Below are 25,789 nucleotides of genomic sequence, written 5' to 3'. Positions count from 1 at the left end.
GCTCTGTCCTAGACCCAACTACCATAAGTTGCTAAATCAATTCCCTCATAAGATCATAGGGTATAAAAATAACATCCAATCAGAGGGTATGCAACACAGTCATGTTTTTTTGCTTGATTATTATGGAGTTTCTGCAGTTGAAAAACATTTACTGTTAAAATTGATAGGTCTTTTGCATTTTAGGCACGCGTGCTGATAACAGAAGAAAACCTCATGACAACCATAATTCAAACTTTCATGGATCACCTGATGAGACAGCGAGATTCTCATGGTAGATTTCAGTTTGAAAGATATACAGCCATACAGGCCCTCAAATTCAGGAGGGTACAAAGTCTCATTGGTGATTTGAAGTAAGTGTAAAAACATCAGCCAATCAGAGCATATTTCAATAAAAATGTCTACATGAGCATTTGATAAATCCTTCCATCCATTTATTGTGGTTGTATCGAACTTAACTGAGAAAAGACGTATATGATGCACAATAATACACCAAATTTTGCTCGGAGTTTACATCCTCCCCCACTCGTAACAAGGGCAGCATTTCCTGCAGTTGCAAGGGAAAGTGCCAGGAGAGGGGGTGGGAAGGGTGGGAAAGGACAAATTGACCAGGGAGTTACGGACGGAGCAGTGTCTGCGGAAAGCAGATGGGAGGGGATGGGAAGATGTGGCCAGTGGTGGGATCTTGTTGGAGGTGGCGAACATGTCGGAGGATTATTTGTTGTATGTGACGGCTGGTAGGGTGGAAGGTGAGGACAAGGGGGACTCTGCCCTTGTTACGAGTGGGGTGATGGGGAGTGAGAGCAGAGTTACGCGGTATAGAAGAGACCCTGGTGAGAACCTCATATCCGGCACTCAAATACACCAGGACCATTTCCGACATTTCCCTACCATTTCTAGACCTCACTATCTCCATCGCAGGGGATAGACCACTGACCGACATCTACTATAAACCCACTGACTCCCATGGCTATCTGGGCAACACTTCTACCCACCCTGCTTCCTGTAAGGACTCCATCCCCTACTCCCAATTCCTCCGTCTACGCCGCACCTGCACTCAGCATGAGGTGTTCCACACCAGGGCATCGGATATGTCCTCATTCTTCAGGGAACGGGGGTTCCCCTCTTCTACTATAGATGAAGCTCTCACCACTTGCAATCGCAGGAAATGCTACACTTGTCGCTTTACCTCCCCCCGTGACTCCATTCAAGGACCCAAGCAGTCTTTCCAGGTGCGGCAGAGGTTCACCTGCACCTCCGCCAATCTCATCTATTGCATCCGCTCTAGATGTCAGCTGCTTTACATCGGTGAGACCAAGCGTAGGTTTGGCGATCGCTTCGACCAACACCTCCGCTCGGTTCCCAATAACCAACCTGATCTCCCGGTGGCTCACCACTTCAACTCCCCTTCCCATTCCGAATCCGACCTTTCTGTCCAGGGACTCCTCCATGGCCAGAGTGAGGCCCACCGTAAATTGGTGGAGCAGCACCTCATATTTCGCTTGGGCAGTTTATACCCCAGCGGTATGAACATTGACTTCTCTAATTTCAGGTAGTCCCGGCTTTTTCCTCCCCTTCCCAGCTGTCCCCCAGCCTAATGTCTCCGCCACTTCCTTTCTTCTTCCCGCCCCCCCCACCCTCACATCAGTCTGAAGAAGGTTCTCAACCCGAAATGTTGCCTATTTCCTTCGCTCTATTGATGCTGCCTCACCCGCTGAGTTTCTCCAGCATTTTTGTCTACCATTAATTTTCTTATAGTCACCTTGGCAGTCAAATGATGTATGGATTTAATGTCACAATCACAGGAAATAAATGTTTAATGGTGTGGAATATCAGTTAAGATGTTCGGAAGCAAAGGCATGAACCCAAAATCTGAATTATTTGCACAAATGCTGCTTATCATCATTCTTTTTCACGTGTGAACTATTTTGCTTTTGGCTTCAAGGAAAATGGTTTATTCATTTTACTTAATTTGCAATTTAGCACTCTTTTTACTGAAGGAAGCAATATTCAATTGGGTGTTGATATTTGAAAAATCTTATTACAATTTGCATTGCAATGAAATTGAGGTATCTTTGTTTTGAAAACCACCTTCATTTTCCATTTTCAAATGTGGTGCTCTTCTTAGGTACGTATTGGTTAGCAAACCAACCGAGTGGACGGACAAACTACGAGAGAAATTTCTGGAAGGTTTTGAAGTCTTCTTGCAGCTTTTAAAGCGTATGCAGGTTGGTTTCGTATTTTTATGTCTTATAAAATGGCAAATAATGAACCTCAACGTGGAATTGCAAAATGTTTGCATGAGAGTAAATGCCAAGTGTGTAGATGGAAAACAGATGGTCAGTAGCCGTGGAGCTTGTCATTTTGCATGATATATGGAAATAAACTTTAATTTACACAACGCCTATCAACAATATGCATTGCACAGGATTTCGTAACCACTTAAATACTTTTGCATGCCAGGGCATGACAAGTTCCCACAAAGACAAGATTTTATTTTTAGTTAACCAAACAAAAATGCAGTTGTAGAAAGGCAGCCAGGGAAGCTTTCAAATTCAGGTTTTAGCATCCACAGTTTCACTTATTTCCAATTGTTTTCATAAAGCAGTTCTAACATTGTACCACCCACATAATGTAGCACTGAGTATCTGTTAAGATTGTATACTCAATACTCTGGAATGGCACATGGATTCATTCTGTGAAAGATTAATTCCCTTGTTCAAATCAAATACCATTTTATTTAGAAAAATGCATCTGGAATTTTTTTTTGCATCTTTCTCCTCTGTTTCAATTTAAAACAATGGCCATTTACATTTTTTTTATGGCCATGTGTTATAATTTAAGCAGAGATAATTTAAACACAAAATTATCTGCAATGTTAATGGACTTTTAATTTTGTACTGTCCTTTTGTAGTTCGATGTGCTGCAAACTCTTGCAAATTGTGAGATTGTTAATGCATTTCTTAGTGAGTTGCTACAGTGCATCCTGCAGCTGAAGCTGTCAGCTGCATCCTGTATGGTGCCAAGCTCCTTGACTGCTGCTGAAGCTCCACTCATCCAGGCATTTGGAGAGTATTCCATCGCCTCCTGACTGGAGCCATGTAGATGATAGATGGGCTTTAGGGATTTAAGAGGCGAGTCATTAGATGCTGGATTTGTAGTTTTGTAGTCGCATCGTGTATGGCTACTCCAGTTTGGTTTCTGGTCAATGATAAATCCTGGAATTTTCATAGTGGCAGATTCGATAATGGCAATGCCATTGAATGTCGGGGAGTGATAGCTGAATTCTCTTGCTAGTTATCAATGACTGGAACTTGTGTGGAGTGAATCTTACTTGGCATCAATCAGCCCAGGCATGGACATTGGACTGCTTCATTGTCCAAAGAGGCATGAATGATGCTACACATTGTGCAATCAGCTAACAGTGGTAGGGCCTAGTACACTACCCTGAGAAACTCCTGCAGAGATCTCCTGTGGCTAATAAAAGGCATCCAAACACCACAACCATCTTCCTTGATGCTCGGTATGATTCAAACCAGCAGAGGCTTTTATCCCGATTCCCATCGCAAGTTTCCCATTTAGTCAAGACTCCTTAATGCCAGACTCTCACAAGTGCTGCCTTTATATCAAGTGCACTTACTCTAACTTTACTCTGGCGTTCAATTCCTTTGTTCATGTTTGGACCAAGGCTGTAATGTCAGGATCTGAGGTGGAATCCCAACTAAGCTTCTGTGAGCAGATTCTTCCGTCGCTTTGCTGCTCATTGAGAGTAGATTTGTCGGGTGGTAATTGACCAAGTTGGGTTTATCCTACTTGTGGACGGGACATGCCTTGTAATTTTTTTACATATTTCGGAAGTTGCAGCTGTGTTGAAGAGGCTAGGCAAATTCTGGAGCATAAGCCTTGTATTGTAGGAATGTTGTCAGGCTGCATAAGCATTGCAGTATCCAAAGCATTTAGCAATTTCTTTATATTACTGGGAGTGAATTGAATTGGCTGAAGGCTGGCATGTTGCCCTGCTGGGGACAGGAGGCCAATTCTATTGGAGGAATGAGAGAATGGTTCATAAATGTAATATATTTTCAAGATTAAACTAATGGGTAACAACTGTAGTCAAGAAATATTTCAATTGTAGGTGACATGTTACCCAGAAGTGCATTTAATGGTTTTGTTTAATTTGCTGAGTGTTGTAGTGAAGAAGAGTGTTGTGAATATTAGCACTGCTTCAAGTTAAATGTTATAAAATCTAACAACACGGGGTGTCATTGTTCTTGGATACTATCATTTTCATATGGTGGTAATTGGTTGTGGATGTCTTTAGCTAAGAGAAATATACCGAAGATGAACATTTTCTTGATAAAAGCGGATGTCCTTATGCGAGTTATGGGTCCTATTTCACGAAAGTTCAAAGCGCATGACAATTTTTTTTTTAATCGTGTATTTATAGCGGTAAAAAATGGAAAGCTTGTTTTGTTTCAGATTCTGAGGAAAGCCTCCATTTATAATAATTGGATTTTAAATTTTGACTCTTTGTTGTTTCTCAAAATGTTCTTGTTCCCCCTTATGTATTTATAAAATACATATACTTGTTCCCCCTTATGTATTTATAAAATACGTTCTTGTTCCCCCTTGTGTATTTATTTTAAAAATTGGGATTGTCCTTAATGCTACCCGCCAGAGCTATCTATTGACCCCTTTTTGCCCTTCTGATTTCCTTTTTTAGTTTACTCCTTAGTTCCCGAACCTCCTCCAGGGATGCACTTGATCCCAGCTGTCTATACATCCTGAGCTTTCTTCAGTACTTCCTGCTTTCCCCTCAAATAACGTGTTCCAGTCAACTTGAGCGAGACCTCTCATTCCTCAAAGTTGACCTTACCCCAGTTGAGTATTTTAACACGTGCACCATCTCTGTCCCTCTCCATATCTATCTTAAACCTAAGCGAGCTGTGATCACTGGTCCCAAAATACGATACAATACGATATGACTTTATTGTCAGAACAAAGTCTGAAATTTTTATTTTGCATCGCAGCAGCTCCATTTACAGCAAAACAGGACCCAAAAATACACACATTCAACACAACATTACAATAACAGAAGACAACATTTGAGGCCCATCAGCGTGCATTTGATCTGGGATTCAGTGCCGTATTTAGTTCGAGGATTGACTGGTGCACAAAAGAGTGCTGCAGTCTACCCTTATTATATTTTGGAACCCTATATCTCCGGTTTGATGGTAACAAATTGTACTCACTGTTCAGAACGTGGTTGGGTCAGAAGAAATATTGTTGGCCATCCTTAGTATGTTTTTATGGTAGGATGATTCATACAATTTCTGAAGTGGTTGACCTACAATCTTTGAGCAGATTTTTAATTGTTGGAGCAGTTTTGATTTTGTAGTAGCAGACAAACTCTTGTACCATGTAATCTTACAGTATTGTACAACACTCATTATCACAGCGGTAAAAAATAACAAAAGGATCTGTCTACTTGCTCCGAAAGATCTAATTCGGCGGAGAAACGAAAAGGCGGCTCCACACACACTTCATTAACTTGCCCTTCCCAATTTCTCAATACCAGATCCAGCGTTGCCCTCTCATGTGTGGGGGCCTCCACATACTGCTTAAGAAAACTCTCCTGAACACTTTTGAGGAATTGCACTCCATCTAAACCCTTCACGCTACGATTTTCCCAAAGTCTATATTAGGAAAGTTATAATCCCCTATTACAACAACCTTATTGACCTGCAGCTGTCTGCAATCTCCCAGCACATTTGTTCTTCTAATTCCCGTTGACTATTAGGGGGTCTGTAGTACACCCCCAACAATGATCGTCTCTTTCTTGTTCCTCAGCTCCACCCATATAGCCTCACTAGATGAACCGTCCATAATGTCATCTCTAAACACAGCCATGACATCCTCCTTAACCAACAATGCAACCCATTTTCCTCTTTTTCCCTCACCCCTGTCTCTCCTGAAACTCCTGTACCCCGGAACATTGAGCTGCCAGTCCTGCCCGTCCCTTAACCAGGTTTCAGTCATGGCTACAACGTCCCAGTCGCTCGTACCTATCCATGCCCTATGCTCATCTGCCTTACCTGTCAGGTCCCTTGCATTAAAATACGTGCAGTTTAAACCAACCGTCCTTCCTCGCTCTCCACTTTTCACTTGCCTATTCTGTTCACTAACCTTTCCCACACCACCCTCCATATCAACTTCTAGCCTCTCATGTGCCTCTGTCCTGCACGAGATCCCACCTCCCTGCCAATCTAGTCTTCAACAGAATACATCTTTTATGACTAATAATTCTTTTTTTTTTTTTTTTTTTTTTTTTTTTTTTTTTAGAAGTACGGTAAATTACATTTTTACCCAACCCAAAAATTTTTTGATACATTTTTTATACCGCTTCATTTTTTTTTTTTTTTAGAGCTTTAAGAAAAAAGTAGAAGTTAGGAAAGTAAAGAAAGTGCAAGAGAATCGTGCAGTGCGAGAGTGTAAGGAAAAGAAAGCCCCTTAGGAAAGAAGTTAGAGAAGGAAGTAAAGTGAGAAAATAGACCCTAGAAAGAAAAGAAGGAGAAAGTAGAAACAATCGCTCTATTATAACATTAAACTCCGCAGAGAGGGGACTACCAACCAAGTCTGTTTTTGTTATTTTACCTCCCGTTACCAGGTCCTGATTCCGCTTATTTATATATTTGTTTTTTTTTAATAATGACTAATAATTCTGTTGTGATATTTAACCCGACTTGTTCATTTTAACATTTGCACATCCTTTGCAGGGAATGGATCCAGTAACAAGACAAGTAGGTCAACACATAGAGATGGAACCCGAATGGGAGGCAGCATTTACCTTGCAGATGAAACTCACGCATATTATTTCAATGATGCAGGAATGGTGTGCCTCAGATGTAAGTTTCTATTTTTATTCACGTTTTAGAATGAGAGCAGGACCTATATTGAGGCATAAATTAAATTTAAATTTTGAAATATTATTTATACAATAGAGTAAGTTGGCAGACATTCAAACCAAAATTTGCTTTGTTTAAAGAGGGGACAATTAAACTCTATAGTTAAGTTATCACATTAATTTAGACATCCGTGTTTCTTTTTATTAATCTTAATTATACAATTCAAATGTTGCGATTTAAAATCTACAAAATTATTATTCTGAAATTTTAACAGAAGCTACTTATAAAGTTTAACATTGATTAATTTCTTACCTGCAATAAACACTTGAGAATTGTAGCTGAGAATTGTAGATTAGTTATTTCCTACCAACCAATTGTAGTGCTTGTTAGTAGTAGCTCCGCCTGCTATGCGATTTATATTACCAAGAGTTCGCTTGCATAATTCAATCTGAGTAGCTGCTAGTTACTGTAATGTCCTACAGACCAATGCTGTAAGTATACTTTAATAAATATGTGTTGTACCTTGACGTGTGTGCGACTCGACTCATTGCCTGGTGTCAAGAAGTGATTTCTTACCTACTCCGTTCAGGTTTATCGGGTTTTTTAAATATTTGTTTAATGTGCCTGTTATCTCCATCATGGCATACTCGTCTCGCCGTCCTACTCCTCTGATCTTTGACTCTGACATTGCTGAACGCTGGCGCCGTTTCGAGCGCGACTACATTCACTACATTCGTATTGTTCATCGCAACGATCCTCCGGATGTATGTGCTTCCGTGCTACTAAACCTGGCTGGCCCTTAGGCAATGCAACATGCGGACCGTTTTACTTTTGCGCCTGCTGTTTTAGCCCCAAACGATCTGATCCAAGTGCCTGCAGAAATGATTGATGACCCTGCTGTCCTGCTTGCAAAGTTTAGACAGTTGTGCGACCTTCCATCAAACTCAATAAACGAACGGACCAAGTTTTTTGCTCGTATGCAGCAAGTTGGCGAACCAATAGAGTGCTTTATCAGCGACTTAAAACACATGGCTGCGCGCTGTCATTTTGAACATTTATACGATGAACTGATCCGCGACAAGCTCGTTGGAGGTATGCTCAGTGATAAGGTGAGAGATGAATTACTTCGTAACACTGAACTGACTCTAAATCAAGCCGAGCACGCCTGTCGGATTGCTGAGATAATGGCTTCTCACACTAAGTCTGTGACCTCTGGGCAGCGCTCCCAGTATAGTGTTAATCTTACAGACACCTCCTGTTGTAACAAGCATCCGCAGCCTTCCCCTGCTTGCAGCAGTGAAGGTCTGCTGCTCGATGTCCTAATTGCAACTATTCTCATGCTCCGGGTCGGGAGTTCTGTATTGTTTCTGGTAAAATTTGCAATTTCTGGAAGAAATTCTACCACTTTGCAAAATGTTGCCGTTCCCGTGCGACTCAATCCGTCCTAAGGACGAGTTTGCACCTGTTACAACATGAGTTTGCTGATAACGAAAGCCAAGAGCTCGAGGAGCCATCCCCCGCTCAGCTCTCTGAAAGTGAAGATAACAGTTCAGCCATCCACTCCTTCCACCCTTCCTCCAACGAGCAGCTTGACCCTGAAGTAACCATGATTGTGAATACAAGGCTGTGATCGCTAAGATTGATATGGGCGCAAAGTGTAATGTCATCTCGTTATCCGAGTTTAAAAAAAACCAAAAAAACGTAATGCTGAACATGTTGAAAAGGCCTCGGCCACGCTACGGGCCTACGGGGAGATGTTCTACACCCGCTTGGAGAAACTCGCAGTCTCGTACCCTTAAGTTTTATATCGTCAAGGGAGATTCTGAAACTCTGCTTGGTATCAATGCATGCCACGATTTAGGCTTAGTCTACTTTGGCCGTGCTGTTCATCAACTCTTTCTCGCTGGGGGCCCCACTCAGCAAATACTCGCTCAATATAGAGAACTGTTTAACGATGAGCTTGGTAAGCAGCCCTTCAAGTGCAACCAGCGTTGATCCCACTTCTGACACCATGTAATGAGTCGAGTCGTACACAAGTCAAGGTACAACACATATTTATTAAAGTTCCAAGAGAACTAACTAATAAACTGCTTCAAGCTGACTCTGAGAACAATCCTTTTGTCCATCATTATCTACCTATGCACTGATCAGTTTCCTCTTCGGTTTTCTTAAGACTGGTGTTAGATCTTTTATCTAAATTAATTTCCCTTGTTTCAGTAAGATTCAAATTTTACAAAGCTGATTCTGTGATCAAACAAGGACTCTTCCATTGAAATGTTTGCTCTCCCAGAACAAAATTATTCTTCCTTTTGCATTCAGAAGTTTTGAAGACTGCTGTTTATTTTGTTGTTTGTAAATAAGCTCATTAATCTCCGTCCAAATATAGGATGGGCTTCATCTGTGTAAGACGCAGTTTGTAACTGTTGCTAATATATCATCATTGCAAAATTCCATCTTGGAATTTATCGGCTGCAGGTTAACAATACTCATCAGCCAATTCCATTTGATAACTCCTCTGCCTAATCACTCCTGAAGTTACATTTTGATTCGATTTTTATATTTCTTGCCAAATTCCTCTTGTCATTTCTGCTTGGGAGCATTATTTATTGTACAAATGAAACTAATATCATGATTTGTTTTATTGTTCTGTCTGTGATCTTTTTTTCTACTGGAGGTAATTTCTACTTTCTTTCTTCCAGGAAAGAGCACTTATTGAAGCATACAGGAAGTGTTTGATTGTTTTATTACAATGCCAAATTGGGCCTGGTGATGGTGAGCAGCCTATCACATTGAACATGTGTGGGCATTCTTTGGATAGTGTACAGTATCGTGTGTCTCAACATCAAGTCAGCATCCATTTGCCAGTTTCTCGTTTGTTTTCAGGTAACTATGCATTTTCTGGAAAGTTGTGGAAATATTCACCATGTCAGGTAGCATCTGTGGGGAAAACTGTTAATGTTTCAGATTGATGACTTTTAATGCCTAAACTATTTGAAGAAGATAGGATTAGGGCGAGACCTTAATTGTTTTGACAGCATTTAATTAAAATCAATTCAAAAACTGCGACCATCATTATCCCTGGATGTTTTTTGTTTTTTTTGCTGAACACACAGTGGAAGAATGGTTGAGGACGTCCTCAGTTGTTGATTCTGGACCCCATGAAGTTTCATAACATCTGGTCAGACATGTTACTGGCTAAATTTCTGCTGATTGCAATTTACCCCCATCCTTGCTTTTGATGATCTTTTCCTTTGAAAGTCTTGAAATAGACAGGTTGTTTATTATTTTTCTTATGCCACTTGTGGATTAACATTGAGATCCTAGATTTGAAAGTCTTTGAATGCTGTTGTTATTGCTAAAAAGTTAAACAAGGATAATATTATAAGTAGTCATTGAATAACAAAAAGTTGTTTGTTACTTTAGCTGAAGTGTCACTTTATGTAAAGATTATTCGAAAGTTATCAATCATATGTCTCTGTTTCTCCACAGATGCTAGCTGATCTGTATCTCTGCCTTATTTTTATTTCTGATTTCTAGCATCTGAAGTATTTGTTTTTCTTAGTCATGTGAATGGAGTGTTGCCATTGTATCTGGAGGAAGGAATACATTTTTATGCTAGTGCTGTACCCGAGACTATGGGAGCTGTCTGTATGAAGTTTGTATGTTCTTCCCGTGACCGCATGGGTTTTCCCTGGGTGCTCCTGTTTCCTCCCACATTCCAAAGATGTACAGCTTTGTAGGTTAATTGGCTTTGGTGAAAAAGATTGTAAATTGTCCATAGTATATAGGATAGTGCCAGTGAATGGGGATCGCTGATCGGCACGCTCAGTGAGTCGAAGGGCCTGTTTCCATGCTGTATCTCAAAACTAAACTAAACTGTACAAGTACCTAACTGAGGCAGATCCCATCTTGGGGGATTGCATTCAGTTCTGCGAGCTGCACCACTGAGAAATTTTATGCAGTAAAACTCGAATAATCTGTCATCCTACTATGAAAAAACAATGGTTTGGCAGGTGCAGATTCTCATCCCCCTCAAACTCATCAGGGTCCTGGTTCCTTTAAACCCACCGGTGTGCTGGAAAATGTATTACTTTACCATGTAAAAGCTTATAATTTTAAAAAAAACGTTAATGTTGGCGTATTCGTTGGAATAATATCCATTGGTGTTGAAAATCTGCCCGTCTATTACTGCCAATGTCCCAAACATGCTGAATTCATGGAATTTTACTGTATACGTTTTAAAGTCAATATAGCATGGATTTAATAGTTATATCTAGATTCCAAGGTGTTACGTTTGAGGAGGCGTTATGGAAGCTAGGATTGTGTTCCTTGCAGTTTGGTTGGCTGATGGGTGATTTGATTGAACTGTTCAATTTATTAAAGTGAATATTAGTCTTGGGTAAATGCTATTTCTGATTATTTGGGATGTCAAGGATTTGGGCATATTCAAAAAATTCAAGTTGGATCTTTTAAACAGTAATGTTAGGAAATGCTCTTAAAATCAATCTTTTTTTATTTTAAATTCTCAGCATGTAAAATGTTGTGCCAAAGGCATTAAAGTGAATTTTGTAAAAGGAGGAAAATGGATTTTGATTACAGATTAATCATGATCTCAATGAATGATCAAAGAACTAAATAGCTGTCTGATTTAATATTGTTTTTAAAGAATATTTAACCTCAGATGATGCTGAACATTTTTTACATTTCTTCCTGATGATTTGTGCAATATTCCATGTAAAATTAAATTATTTGCTTCAATGATACATCCACAAATTAGACATTTGTCGTTTATTAAAGTAAAAAGAGTGCAGGAAATTGTTGTTGCGTCAGGCAGCAGATTGAAAGTCGTAGGCCAAAGAAGCAAAAGTTCACAAAGGGTGGAAATAGGAAATTAAATTAATTTTCAATTCTGAGTGAAAGCAGTAAATGACACTAGTAATAATATATGAGTGAAAGAGCTGAAGGCAAGGATATAATTCACCTAGTCATAGAAAAACGCAGTACAAAAACAGTTCCTTCTACCCTCCAATTCTGTGCCGGCCATCGACAACCCATATCCAATCATCCCATTTTATTCTCACCAGCACCCTTTATCTATTTATTAAAAGCAATTTATACAACTTTGGAATGAAACGGGAAGCTGGGGATTCCGATATAACTTAAACAGTCACAAGGAGAATGAGCAAACACCACACAGATAGCACCCAAGATCAGGACTGAACAGAAATCTCTGGCATGGTGAGGCACTCTACTAGCTGTGCCACTGTGTCACCCACTGTCTGTCAGGTACTCTGCTCAGCTATTATACACTCACTCAGCTCAATAGACCTGCTATCACTCTGTGCTTTGGTCTAATTTAAATCCTGAATCCTTAATCCTCTGTACTTAGATGTAGTACACGCCAGGCATCTAAAACATGGACCAGTATAGTGTGGTCGACCATGTTTGCATCAACCTGTCAATCTAATAAATACCATCATAACTGGATTTGAGATATTTGTGAGAGGTAATTTATATTGCAAACTAATTTGCTAAAGAAAACTGGAATAAGGTTTCTTACTCACTTAGTGAATTTTGAAACACACTATTTAATTCCATATTCTATTTTATCATGTCACTTATTCAAGGTTGTTTTAATTTCAGGATTGCATGTGCTCTTGAGCAAAACAGAAGTGGCGTACAGGTTTCCAGAATTGTTGCCGCTTGTGAGTATGATTATTTAAGTTCTAAAATTAAAATTATTTTCAAGTTCCCTGCTTGGGTACTTCGGTACCTAGCCAGCACCCAAAAGACTAATCTACCATTTCTGAGATATTCAGACTGAAAGGGGCACAGTGCTGGAGTAACTTGCATGAATTGGTGACATTTTGTGATGGGACCCTTCAGTCTGAAGAAGTCATGAAATGTCATCTATTGTTCTCCAGATATGCTGCCTGACCTGCTGCGTTACTCCAGCACTGGGTTTTTTTTGCAACCAGCATCTGCTGTTCCTTGTGTCTCCATATTCAAATTTAAAGTTGTTTTTAACAAAGGTTTTCCCTTGGGTTAAACTAAAATAGAGAGTCAATGTAATTTTTATATATTCTTTAGTTTTAAAAGTAAGTTTGAGAATTTTTATTAAATTTCAATTCATAAATAGGCTCCCAGAATATTTTGCCATATTACTGGAGAATAAGGATAGAAAATACAGCGACAATGGATGTTCACTTGATGTTTTTCTGATGAGTATTGTGTAAAAAAATAAATCACTGGGAGAGTGAAAACAGAAAATGCTGAAAATATTCAGCTGGTCAGGTCACATTCGTATAAGGAGGAATGTAATGTTTTGTGTCATTGACCTTTTGCTCTCTGATCCCAAACATTTAGACTTCTGCCAAGGCCTTTATTTCATTTTCTACATTCCCATCTCAATTAATTCTGAACCTAATCTCTTGGTGAGCTCTTCTTTTGCATTTATCTTCATCTCAAACACCAGATATGTTCCTTCGTCCTTCAGAATCCTTGATGCACACGAATCTCTTTCTCTGGCCTCTTGCCCTTTCTTGTGGTATTCATAAGAAATCATTGCTGTGGCATTGCCAATCCTTTTTTTTTCTTTTACATTCGTGCCAACTGAACATTAAGCATTCTGCACAATAATGGTTAACCCCCAACACTGCCATCAAGATTGTTGACAGGACAATTTGCCTTGGGCATACTGACCGTAGGTTCTTATGAGGGGTCATAAACCTGAAATATTAATTTTGTTTCTCTTTGCATGGAAGCGGCTTAACGTGCTGGTTATTTCCTGCATCTAGTATTTTTATTTCAGATTTGCAGCATCTGCAGGGTTTTTTGATTGCACAGAGTATGTGTATTGTATTGTATTGTATTCAAATTTATTGTCATTGTCTCAATTTGAGACAACAAAATGAATTTCCCTTACAGGCAGTATCATAAAAAAATCACAAAAAAAATAATAAAAAATAAATAATAAATAAATAATACAACATATTAAAAATAAAATTGAAATTGAATTAAAAATTTAAAAATTTTAAAAAAGCACAAACACAGAAAGTCCACGACACAACATAACATAAATGGCACCAAGGTGAGGAAGGCACCATAGTCCAGCCAGCCTCCCCTCCGTGTTCATCCGTGGTCGGGGCCTTCCGAGCACCTGCAGTCGCCGCCCCGGGTGGCCCGATGTTCAGGCCCTCACGCCGGGCTGGTGGAACGCCGACGCCGAACCCCGACGGTGAACATCCTCCTCCTCAGCAGCCCGGACCTTCTGATCAGCCGCCTCCCGCAGCCGGAGTCCGCAGGATATATCATGACCAGGACTCGAGACATTTTCCTGCTGACTTCCACCAGAAAATATGAACATGCTTAGGCCATTTGTAATGATCTGTTGCTGCTGCAGTTGAGATTAACATTTTATTTTAAACATACTGGATATTAAATTGGGAACCTTTTTTGCCAGAATTCATTCATAACACAGCAGTGCAACTACTTGACATGCAAAGGATGTGTGTAGATTGTTCTTCGAGTTCAGTAAATAATTCATGAAGTAAAATTCTACCAAGCCAGACAAATAGTTACAGGTGTCAGTCATCCTGCCATTGGCTAAGCTTCCCTGCAAGGGAAACATCGTCAATTCTTTTAAGACTTAATATTTTTAGTTTTCATTGAGATCACCCCTCTGTTTTTCTGTACTCTAAACTATTACTTTTCCCCAGCAGTGGAACTGCGTCCTTAATAATTCCACATAATATAATCTTCTCCACCTTCTTCAACCAATCCCCGCCAATCCCAATAATCAATCTATTTCTTTGCACTTTGTTAAAGGCAAAACCTTGATACCCTTGGGTAGCGGCACCAAAAAATGCATGGTTCTACTGGTGTGCTTTCTCAGAAGTCCTACATAAGTACAGTAAGACTTCATTATTCGTATACTCCAATCATTAGTAATGAAGCCAAACCATTGACTTTCCAGATTAGCTATTGAACCCATGTTAAATTTCTGTAATTTTGTATATAAGAATACAAACACCATTGAATGTCAATCTTTGTCCATTCACACCATTTTAATAATATTCTATTACTCATTTTCCTATTCAAATAGATAATGTTATATTTTTCAGCATTATGTTTTGTTTGCATTCTCTATATCATTGACTAAATCCAGCACTTTTTCACTTTACTTCTGACCTTGCAATTTAATTTTTCACTTTGCCTAAAATCGCCAACAAACTTGACTCTATCCCTATTGTTTTTATATGTGAATTTCTGCATTTTGTTGTCTCAAAATCTCCGGGTTTCATGACTGATTCAATTTGTGTATTTGCTCCCATTTTCAATGATGTCTGCTTATTCGTTCCCACCTAACTCATGTTCTTCCCTGGCCAAGACTAGATGCCCTTAAAACCAGTACATGGACAATAGTTGGAGCTCATAGCTACAGATAATTGCATAGACCACCACATACCTTTCCTGCTTTCCCAGTTGAACTATCTTATTCTGCTCTGGAATCCTCTTGCTCTCCTTTCTTTGTTGATTTCAACTGTTATTGCATGTGTTTTACTTCATTTTAATCAACAGAAATCTGTAAAGACATTCCCTTCAGCTGTCAGTTGCTTGCACTTCAAGTATTGAAGTATATATTTTTTACTTCAATTACCCACAGAGCGAGTTGAGCCCACCACTGCTCATAGAACATCCACTTCACTGTATGGTACTTTGTGCACAAGTTCATGCTGGAATGTGGAGGAGAAATGGATTTTCATTAGTCAATCAGGTAAATATCAATAATATTTATATTTTCTAAATACCATGTGGAATATTTAGCAATAAATCTTGAATGAACACGTGTCTCTTTTGGTCAGTCTTAGTCTACTTCTCTGTTTTCAGTTATCTGTTCTTATGCATTTATACTAATAATACAAGTATGAATGTCATTCCAGACTATCCATTGTACCTAAAGTTTTTATAAAATGTTTTGGATGCTTTTCAGCATTCGCACAGGAAATAGCTTTTTGCTACTTTAAACGCATACTCTTTCTAAAGGAGGAAATAAATTTGTATAATGATAAGTGTGATATTATTTGTCCAATTTTGACATTTCACATTTGGCTGTGTGGCCATTATTATAAACATACATGAGTCTAACAAAGTGTACATGTTGAGTGAGAAATAAAAAGTTGCATGTCCATTTGATACAGCAGAGACTGATCAAACTTAATTTGTCAATGTTGCAGATAACTTATTTCCCCTGCCTAGGAGTAAGGTTCAATTTGAAGTATATTTTTAGTCCTGTGATATTGAGGTCTTTAGCAATGCGGGCTCTTTATTGCACACCAGATTCAGATTCAGATTCAATTTTAATTGTCATTGTCAGTGTACAGTACAGAGACAACGAAATGCATTTAGCATCTCCCTTGAAGAGCGACATAGCAAACGATTTGAATAAAAAATAAATAATAAGTGTCCGGGGGGGGTGATTGGCAGTCACCGAGGTACGTTGTTTAGTAGAGTGACAGCCGCCGGAAAGAAGCTGTTCCTCGACCTGCTTCTTTGCGCTTGCAAAGGTAGTGCCTGACTTTCTGCAATCTCTGCGGTCCGTTTGGTGAGACTGTCTTCAGAATGCAGCCTGACAGGTTAAGAACCCAGCACCCAGTCAAGCTTACTGTACTGCACAGCATGAATATATTTTGTTTCGGCCTGTGACTTTCTTGGATTTAATGAAAAGAAGACAGAGGTGATTTTATTTGATCCCAATGGCTGCCGTGAACCTCCATTTGTTGATTTAGGTCCATTGTCAAGGTACGTGAAGCCAACAGTTGTGAACCTGGGTTTTAGGATGGACAGTGACTTTAAATTAGATTGCCAAATATGCGCGGTGGTTAAGTCCAACTTCTTTCACCTAAGGAAGCTGGTGAAGCCCATTCTCGAGCGGCAGCATTTTGAGACAGTAATCCATGCCTTTATTACATCTAGGCTGGATTACTGTAACGCGCTCTATTTTGGTGTTGCTCGTTCTTCACTGGCTCGCCTCCTGTTGGTTCAGAATGCTGCTGCTCACTTTTTAACAGGGACTCGAAAGAGGGAGCACATATCGCCAATTCTGGCCTCCCGGTGCACTTTCGAGTTCATTTTAAGATACTGTTATTTGTTTTTAAATCTCTGAATGGGCTCGCCCCGCCTTACCTCTCTGAGCTGCTCCACCCATACGCTCCTGGTCAGCTGCTCCTGGAGGTACCGAGGTTAAGTCAGAGGCTCAGAGGGGATTGAGCCTTCTCTGTTGCTGCTCCGGCACTCTGGAACACCCTGCCGTTGCACATCAGACAGGCCCCCTCACTGTCCATCTTCAAATCCAGTGTTAAAACACATTTGTACTCCCTGGCTTTTGACCATGCCTGAGGCTTTGCTTCTGTTTTTGGTGTTTTTGATGTTTCTTTATTTTACATGTCTTTTCCTACTATTCCTTTTGATTGTTATTTTTGGGGTGTATTAACTTTTTTGTCAATGATTAGTGATGTACAGCACTTTGTTGCAGCTATGTTTGTTTTTAAAGTGCTCTATAAATAAATATTATTATTATAGCCTTGGGAAATTATGTTACTAGTTAATACAAAGATTTGGATTAATAATCTGAAGATATGAGTTCAAAACCTGCAATGGCAGATTTGACCCAAGTTCCCTTTAAAATAAATTAAATCTGGAATAAAATGTTGCATTTCAGTAATAGTAACACTGAAACTATCAAAGTGTTGTTTTAAAGACCTATCTAGTTCACTAATGTCCTTTCAAGGAAGGATATCTGACATCTTCACTCATACTGGTTGGTTCTTAACTGAAGTAAGGCAGTTGAGGGCAGTTACAGTGGGGATAAATTATGGCTTTGTTACCACTAACACCCACATTCTATGAAAGAAGTAAAGATCGGGATAATTAGCTCACAAGCCATCAGTAAACAAATGGAAAGGAACATTGGAGTGTGAGTTATCCACATTAGCTTCTTTTCCCTCATTTTTTCTATCCCTTCACCTCTATACCCACCACCTTCTTACTTGAATTCATCACTCTCTTCTATCTTATTTCATCTGTCCATTGTCCCTCCCTTATTTGATTCCACGTATCACCTACCAACCTGTCTCATTGTTCCCTCTCCCTCACCCGGCGTCATTTGCCCATCATTCTCCCCCACAACCTCAATTCTGTTTCCATCTACCACCTTCTAGTCCCTGTCTTGCCCTTCCCCCTCACTTAACTTCCCTCTCCACTCTTTGTCCTGATGCAGGGTCTCACCCTGAAACTTCAAACATTGCTCCACAAATTCTGACTGACCTGTTGAATTCTTCCTGCAGCTTATCTTTTGCTGCAGATTCCAACATTTTTATTCTGCATGTCTGTTTTGATTGAAAATAAATTAGCCTTCATTTTCTTGTAAATAATACAATTTCTCTAATAATTTGTTTGCTTTATCATTGAAGTGACAATTATAGAATCGACATACGAGAGTAAATTATTTGGTTAAAAGCAAATTGTTGGAGAAATTCAAAGGGTCAGACGGCCATGAGTGTGAAATGAGGGGCTGGGGCAGGGGAAGAAGCCACCACTGCCAGCCCGCGGCCAAACGTGAACTTAACATCACCCCTGGAGGGGAGCTTCGACCACCGGCCCTGCAGTCTACGGTGCTTCTGGCTGCGGCGGAGACTTTAAATCTCGACCGCCGGCCTGCGGCCTACACCAACTTAAAGCCGCGGTCTCCGGTGAGGAAGAGCCGATCCTGGACTGACTCTGGACTCTGGTCCTGTCCACGGGGGGGAAATGGAGGAGGACTGGCCAAATTTTGTGCCTTCCACCACAGTGATGAATGCTGTGGTGGATGTCTGTGTTACATTTTTATTGTGGTTGTGTGTTCTTTATTATTGTATCGCTGCTGACAACCCAAATTCCACCGACCCTGGTTGTGTGGCAAATAAATTCTATCTATCTATCTATCAATCAACTAAAGCAATTTTGAGACGATGGTGCAGGACTCCAAATTAGCGGTTGCCCGGGTGCCATTGACCACCCAAAGTGCCTCTGGGCAACAGAAACGCCGAGTCATCTTGCCCAGCTTGGCACTACAGATACTGGTTTATACCGGTTAGACACAAAAAAAATGGAGTAACTCAGCAGGTCAGGCAGCATCTCTGGAGAAAAGGAACGTGACGTTTCGTGTCGGCGGAGGCTGTATTGCAGGGCAAAGATACTAGGTGCGTGGTGACGAAGGGTCGGAGCAAATGACGGGCCCCGCACAGTGGCTCCGTCTCCTCCCGCACCCCGCCCGTCCTGATAGCGGCCGCTGTTTGCTACTCTGCCAACGACGCTTTCAAAACAAACTCTCTTGCACACCGAGGCTGGGAGGAGGGAGGGAGGGGGAGGCCCCCTTCCGCCGTCTGAAGCAGCTGCACCAAAGATCCTATAGCTATAGCATCTTTGAGCTGCACTGCTCGGCCCCGCACCTTGCTGTTGGCTGGCGGAGGAGTGGAGGCGGTGTCGAGGAGATCCCAACCACCTCCCCCTTTGGCAGCGGCACTTGGCGGTGGACAGGGACGGTCAAGGCTGTGGGGCGATGTCCGAGGAGCGCTGACCTTCCTCCTCCCCTCCTCACCCCTCTCTCTCTCCCCTTCTCTCTCCCCTCCCTCCCCCTCCCCCTCGCTCTCCCCCCCCTCTCTCCCCTTTTTTCCCCCCCCCCCCCCAAATCTATCCATCCCGCGCTGATCACCCTATTCCCGCCTCTCTTCTTCTGCCACACCCCTCCCCATATCTGTGCTCTACCCTTGTCCCCCCAATTCTAACCCCCCATCCATCCTGTACTGATCCCCCATTCATCCTATACTGATCCCCTCAGCCATCCTGTAGTGATCTCCCTTTCATCTATTACTGATCCCCCATTCAGCCATAACGGCAAATCAATGCTCTTAATATAGAGTATCAGCACTGTAGTTATTTAATGAGCAACATTCACAACTGTACGATGGATTTATCCAGGTTTTACTTCTGCAGTCCGTCATATACATCATAAATTTGATCAGGATATATTTCAGTTGAAATTTTAACGTTAATTCTGAAGTGGGAATGATGGAAACAGCGTTTATCAATAAAAATGTTTTAATCTAGTGCGTACAAACTGGGTATCTTCATGCTGTTCACAACATTCATATCTATACGATGAATGTACGGTTTTAATGTCGCGTTTCCGACACCTACAACATATTACCAACAGGATACATTTCAGTTGAAATTTTAAGGGTTACTGCAGATGCTGGAGAATCGATGGTTACACAGCGTTTATGGAGAAACTCAGCGGGTGCAGCAGCATCTATGGAGCGAAGGAAAAGGCAACGTTTCGGGCCGAAACCCTTCTTCAGACCCTTCTTCTTCTTCCCCATATCCATTCTACACTTGTCCCCCAATTCATCCCCCCCCATCCATCCTGTACTGATCCCCCATTCAAACTATATGATCCCCTCAGAATCATTAGCTGCATCTATTACTGATCCCCCATTCAGCCATAACGCTGAATAACGTCTGAAGAAGGGTTTCGGCCCGAAACGTTTATTTCCTTCGCTCCATAGATGTGCACCCGATGAGTTATCCCAGCTTTTCGGTAGCTGCAGTTTCCTTTGCCATCTCTTACAGTTAAAATGCCTTCAGATGGGTATAGTCGGTTTTAACAGCTTTGCATAAAATGCCTTTATAAATTTCTTTGCTACCTGTATATTTTGTTATGGATAAATTATGTGGGAAGCCAGAGTGTTTCTGTGCCAATAGCAATAACGACCCATGCTATGGCCATGTCATGGTAATTTTCGGTCCTTCACAGAAAACATGTTTGCATCATAGTGTGCATGGTTAAGCATATATGTTACCATGGTCCAGGATTTATTAACACAGGTTGATCATACGCTGAATAATCCAACCACATTTTTGTTTGGAAGTGTAAAGAACTAATAGAAATTGCATTAATTGCAAGGCGTAAAAAGAGTTGAGATATTGTATAATAATTTTGCTGCATGTCATTGTGGTATATATCATGCCTTGATTGGTGAATATATTTAGTTTTGTGACGTTATTTGAAGCAGAAATAATATGTGAATGTTTCATTGAGCATAATTCCGACTGGTAACTACACACTTCGTCCAAGCACATTATCGCACACGCGTCATGCAAAAGGTCTTAAATGACCACCTAAACTGTCATTTGGCAACCTAAAAAGCTGCCAAGGTTGCCCGGCTGGCAACAGGGAAAAAAAATTAAGTGAGAGCCTTGATGGTGTCTAATTACTGCAGGGAGGTTGCAGAGAACATGTTTCTTTAACCTAGTTTTTTTTTTCAAGATGGCCTTTTCTAGTATCTGATAGAAATTGCATTCCAGCTAATTCTGCCTGCATAATACAAACACCTTGTTTGTGTTTAAAGCTGCTGTCTCAATTCTAATTGGATAGTGTTAATAGCAAGTAGTGAGTATGTAATAGAAAAAAATGGCAGTATCTCATAGGAAAGATTCTATTTTGTACAGAAAGGAAGGAAAATGTAATTTTTCTTTCCTTAGTTTATTTTGTAATGATATAAAAAATACTTCTGTTTTCTCAAAGGTTTTCAATTCACAATGCTTTACTTTCTTTCCTTCCTACCAGATCTACTATTATCACAATGTAAAATGCAGAGTTGAAATGTATGACAAAGACTTAATAATGCTCCAGGTAAGCTCAATTTCAGCTGAATATCTGGATTCATTGTTCAAAGATAATACATGAAATTTTAAAGTGAGAATTGAAAGGAAATTTTTGGTCTTTACCTCCTCCTTGATGTTATTAATGTATTTCCATGGAGCTTGAAAATGAATAGAGATTTAAATTCAGGACTGTAAAGGAGCTGTTGTCTATTTCACCCCTCATGCCTTCTGTTCATAGGGTTAATGACTTTTTCTCACACCTTATCTGATTTTCCCCACATCTCACGCGCCATTTGTTCAATGGTTCAACGGTCCTTTATTGTCACGTCTACCGAGGTACAGTGAAATTTGATTTACCATACAGTCATACCAAAAAAGCAACAAGATACAAAACTACATAAAGATTAAATACATACAGCCACTACAGCAACGTGTGAGAATCCCCAGGGCACACAGCATAAGCGGAGACCCATAGCCATCAGTTCAATGTCCAGGCCACACACACGCTCCTTCACCGTGATGTGACCAGAGTTGTACCGACCACTGTCACTCTCTCTGCTGTCCCTGTCCGCCCAAACAGACAGAAAACCGTCCACACTCGCACCAGACTCCAGGATGTCCTCATGGCGCAATGTCCCCGCAAACATCGAGATCACTGCACTCATGGCAATCCCTCTGTCCCCATCAGTGCAGGCAGCACGTCCATCTTCTTTTTCGGCGACCTCACATTCCCCACTGTGATGGAAGAAAAATAACTTTTACCTTCCTCCTTTTCTCCCGTGGTCGGGGCGATCCAAACATCCGCAGTCGGGGCGATCGAATCTCCCGCAGTCAGCGATAGAAGCCCCTTCGCCGGGGCGATGGAGGCTCCCGCTATCGGGGCGGTCGTAGCTCCTGTGGTTGGAACTCCCAAAGTCGATCCCTAACAAAGGGGGTCCACCAGCTCCATGATGTTAGGAAGCAGTGTGGACAGAGATATGATGCGGAAAAAGTCGCATCTCCGTCGAGGGAAGATTTAAAAAAGTTTTCCCATCCCCCACATAATACAAAAACTAAAGATACACCAAAAGTAAAATTAAACAAACTAAAAACAACAAAAGAAGAAAGGGACGAGACACGCTGTTGGCGAGGCCCGCTAATGGCGCCACCTGGTGGTAGGTTAAAAATCAATCAAATCTCACATTTGAAATTTCCATTAGTTCTTTTTTAAAACAACATATCAAGTTTTTTTCCTTTTTTGTTTGTTGAAGGGTTTCCTAAATTCACTCTTGAAAATCATGGTTTCATCCCCAGTCCTGGATTGTGCCATCAGCAGTTGTTCCTCAGTTCCCTTTTGAAAGCTTTGATCAAATCATCCTGCATCCCCATTACACGGTGGCAAAAGACGCTGACAAAAGAGCCATGTGCTGCAGAAAATGCAGCATGATTTCATGTCTTTCCAGTGGTACTGATTGTATTTATCAATGTCATTTTTACTTAGTCATGGAGACAGAATTACTTAGTCATAGACACCGAAACAGGCTCTTCGGCTCACCTTGTCCATGCCAAGTTCACTTATTGGGCAAGTCTCGTTTGCCTGTGTTTATCCCATATCCCTCTTAACTCCTCCGATCCATATATCTGTCCAAGTTTCCTTTAAAAATAATAATTGTATCTGCCTAAGATATTACCATTCCTATGCCTCATTTCCTCAGTTTCATGATCTTCTCAGTAAAATGGATGGGAAGTGTCAATTTAACACTTCCAGCTAGCTCAGTGCTGGAGGGGAGAGTAGACTCTGGGATGGATGTGCTTGAGAGGCGTATGAGGCACAAGGTGCAGGTCATCCTGAAAAACCCCGGGCATCCCCTCCATGTAATTCTGGAGAGTCAAAAGAGCACTCGGAACAACAACCGGCTCCTCTCCCTGCCCTGTAGAACGGAGCGGTTCAGGAGATCCTTCATCCCTGCAGCCATTAGATTTTATAATTCAGACCGGTAGGCTGTAGGGGGATGCATTTTTGTAATTTTTAATTGTTAATTATTGGTCTTTTTAAGTATTTATTGCTCTCAGGTAGTGTCCACAGTGTATTCTATGTATTTTCTGTCTGCATTCGTTTTGAATCTGTGGGTTTGTTTGGTTGGGGGCTTCTGGACATCTGAATTTCCCTGAGGGGATCAATAAAGTTTTTATTATTATTATTATTATTTAATAACTCTCACATCTCTTGTGGTTCTACATAAAGACAGCCATGCTGATCTTTAAGAGGACCTATTCTTTGCCTGGCCGCCCTTTTACTGTTAATATAGAATCTCTTGGAATTTCCCTTTACCTTACTTGCCTGCTTTATTTCATGAACTCTTTTTGCCTTCCTGATTAGCTTCTTAAGGATACTCCTATACTACTTGCATTCGGAAGGATCTTCCTGATCCCAACTGCCTAAATCCGACATGTCTCTTTTTTTCTACCAGAGCCTCAACATCTCTCACAAACCAGTGTTCCCTAAACTTGCCAGCTTTATTCCTCACCCTAACGGGTCCATGCTGTGTTGTACATTTGCTAACTCAATTCTGAAAGCCTTTCACTTGCCAACTGTCCCCTTACCTGCAAAAATACCCTGCAAATCCACCACTGCAAGTTCCTGCGCAAAGCCTCCAAAATTTGCCTTGCCCCAACTTAGGACCGTGCCTTGTGAGCCTGTCCTGTCCTTTTCCATAACTATTTTAAAACTAATAGAAATTGGTCAGTTGTCCCAATATGCTCCCTCTCTGCCGCTTCAGTCACTCACACTACCTTGTTCCCTAAGAGGAAGTCCAGTGTTGTGTCCTCTCTAGTGGGGCCCTCTATATATTAATTAAAGAAGCTTTCTTGAACAAATTCTACCCTGATCAAAAAGCCAACTCTCGCACCTCTCTTGCCAGCATCTCTATCATGCAGGAATAACTGGTTTGAGAACAGAATTAACATTATGAAACAGTTTTTAAAAAAAAAAAAACTTGTTTTACAGGCAGGAGCATCTATGATGGATCCAAATCATTTTCTCATGATTATGCTTTGTCGATTTGAGCTTTTCCATATATTTAACAATCCTCACTATGGAAAAAGATTCAGCTCTGAACACACCAACAAGGTGAAGTAGGAAATGCATGTTTTTCAAATGAACTGTCTTTTCTCTTTCAATCAATTTCAGTTCAATTGTGCTTTATTGTTATGTGTACCTAAGTATAGTGATATTTCTTTTGCATACAGTTCAGTAAAAAATCTTCACACATAGGAACAATTATACCAGGCATGATATTCTTCTGATTTAAATCAGAATTCCGATTTTTTTTTTTTTTTTTCTTTTCCTAGCAATTAATCAGATTTTTCAATTTTTTGTGCCAGATTTTTGACACACTTTAGTTGGCAAGATCATAAAATAAAAGGGTGAGGTAAGGAGAGTCAGTGGAGGTACCATTCTGCAGGCGGGCAAGCTTGCGATTCATGATGGAAGTCAGCAAGGTCAGCCAATTGCGGGGGGGACACGCAGGAGGCCGTGTGCGGAGGGAACACAACAATGCTCTTTGGCTGCTGCTGAGATCAGCCCGGCCGCGCCGTGTGAGTTTTGACGGTGCCCGTTTGTCGGAGGGAACCAGAGCGCGAGCAGGTAAGACACTGGGCCACGAACGGGAGTGCGGGCAGGACAGCTAAGGGGCGTTGATCCCCTCCCCCTCCTCTCTTGTGGGGAAAATAAATAAATTAACACAACAGTGTTTTGTGTTTCCCATATGGAGCTGCGACTGGAAAGGGAATGGTACCGGCGATGATACTGGGGGTTACAAAAATGCGGGGCCCTACCTCCCGGGCAGCGGCTACCCTCTCCCCTATCTGGTGATTTTCTGTTTATATTGGGAATTTTTGTTTTCGTTTTTATTGGCAGAGGTTTTTAGTTTTCTACCTTCTTAGCGTTGTAGATGTGACATCAGTGTATTGACAGTTAACTGTGCCTTGCAGTATTGTGCATAATTATGCCTTGAGATGGTACCTTTCTAAGGTGATGTGTAGGTTTTACTTTTGTGTTCTTTTGGCATCTCTACAAATAGCTCATTTAGAAATTGAGGTAACATTTTTGGTAAAGATTTTTCTAGCTATATGAAGTCAATTATTTCATGAAATATTTATCTTTTGGGGGTTATTTTACTGGTTATGTAAGAAAAATTCTCAGC

The 25,789-nt window shown here is 40.8% G+C and overlaps 1 protein-coding gene across 3 annotated transcripts in view; it reads left to right on the top strand.

Annotated features, from left to right (window-relative positions):
• Positions 1-25,789, top strand: part of ubr2 (ubiquitin protein ligase E3 component n-recognin 2) — a 90,867-nt gene that overhangs the window by 27,940 nt on the left and 37,138 nt on the right. For all 3 annotated transcript variants that reach the window (XM_055639685.1, XM_055639683.1, XM_055639684.1), the window contains exons 12-19: positions 184-350; positions 2,126-2,225; positions 6,774-6,902; positions 9,602-9,785; positions 12,546-12,607; positions 15,568-15,678; positions 21,568-21,633; positions 24,592-24,714. In XM_055639685.1, the coding sequence (XP_055495660.1) occupies positions 184-350; positions 2,126-2,225; positions 6,774-6,902; positions 9,602-9,785; positions 12,546-12,607; positions 15,568-15,678; positions 21,568-21,633; positions 24,592-24,714 (942 nt within the window). The remainder of the gene's footprint in view (positions 1-183; positions 351-2,125; positions 2,226-6,773; positions 6,903-9,601; positions 9,786-12,545; positions 12,608-15,567; positions 15,679-21,567; positions 21,634-24,591; positions 24,715-25,789) is intronic.

Source organism: Leucoraja erinacea, chromosome 8 (genome assembly GCF_028641065.1).
Source record: "Leucoraja erinacea ecotype New England chromosome 8, Leri_hhj_1, whole genome shotgun sequence".
In the NCBI taxonomy this organism is placed as follows: domain Eukaryota; kingdom Metazoa; phylum Chordata; class Chondrichthyes; order Rajiformes; family Rajidae; genus Leucoraja; species Leucoraja erinaceus.
Note: the sequence above shows the minus strand (reverse complement) of the source record. Positions and strands in the feature narration are given on the sequence as shown.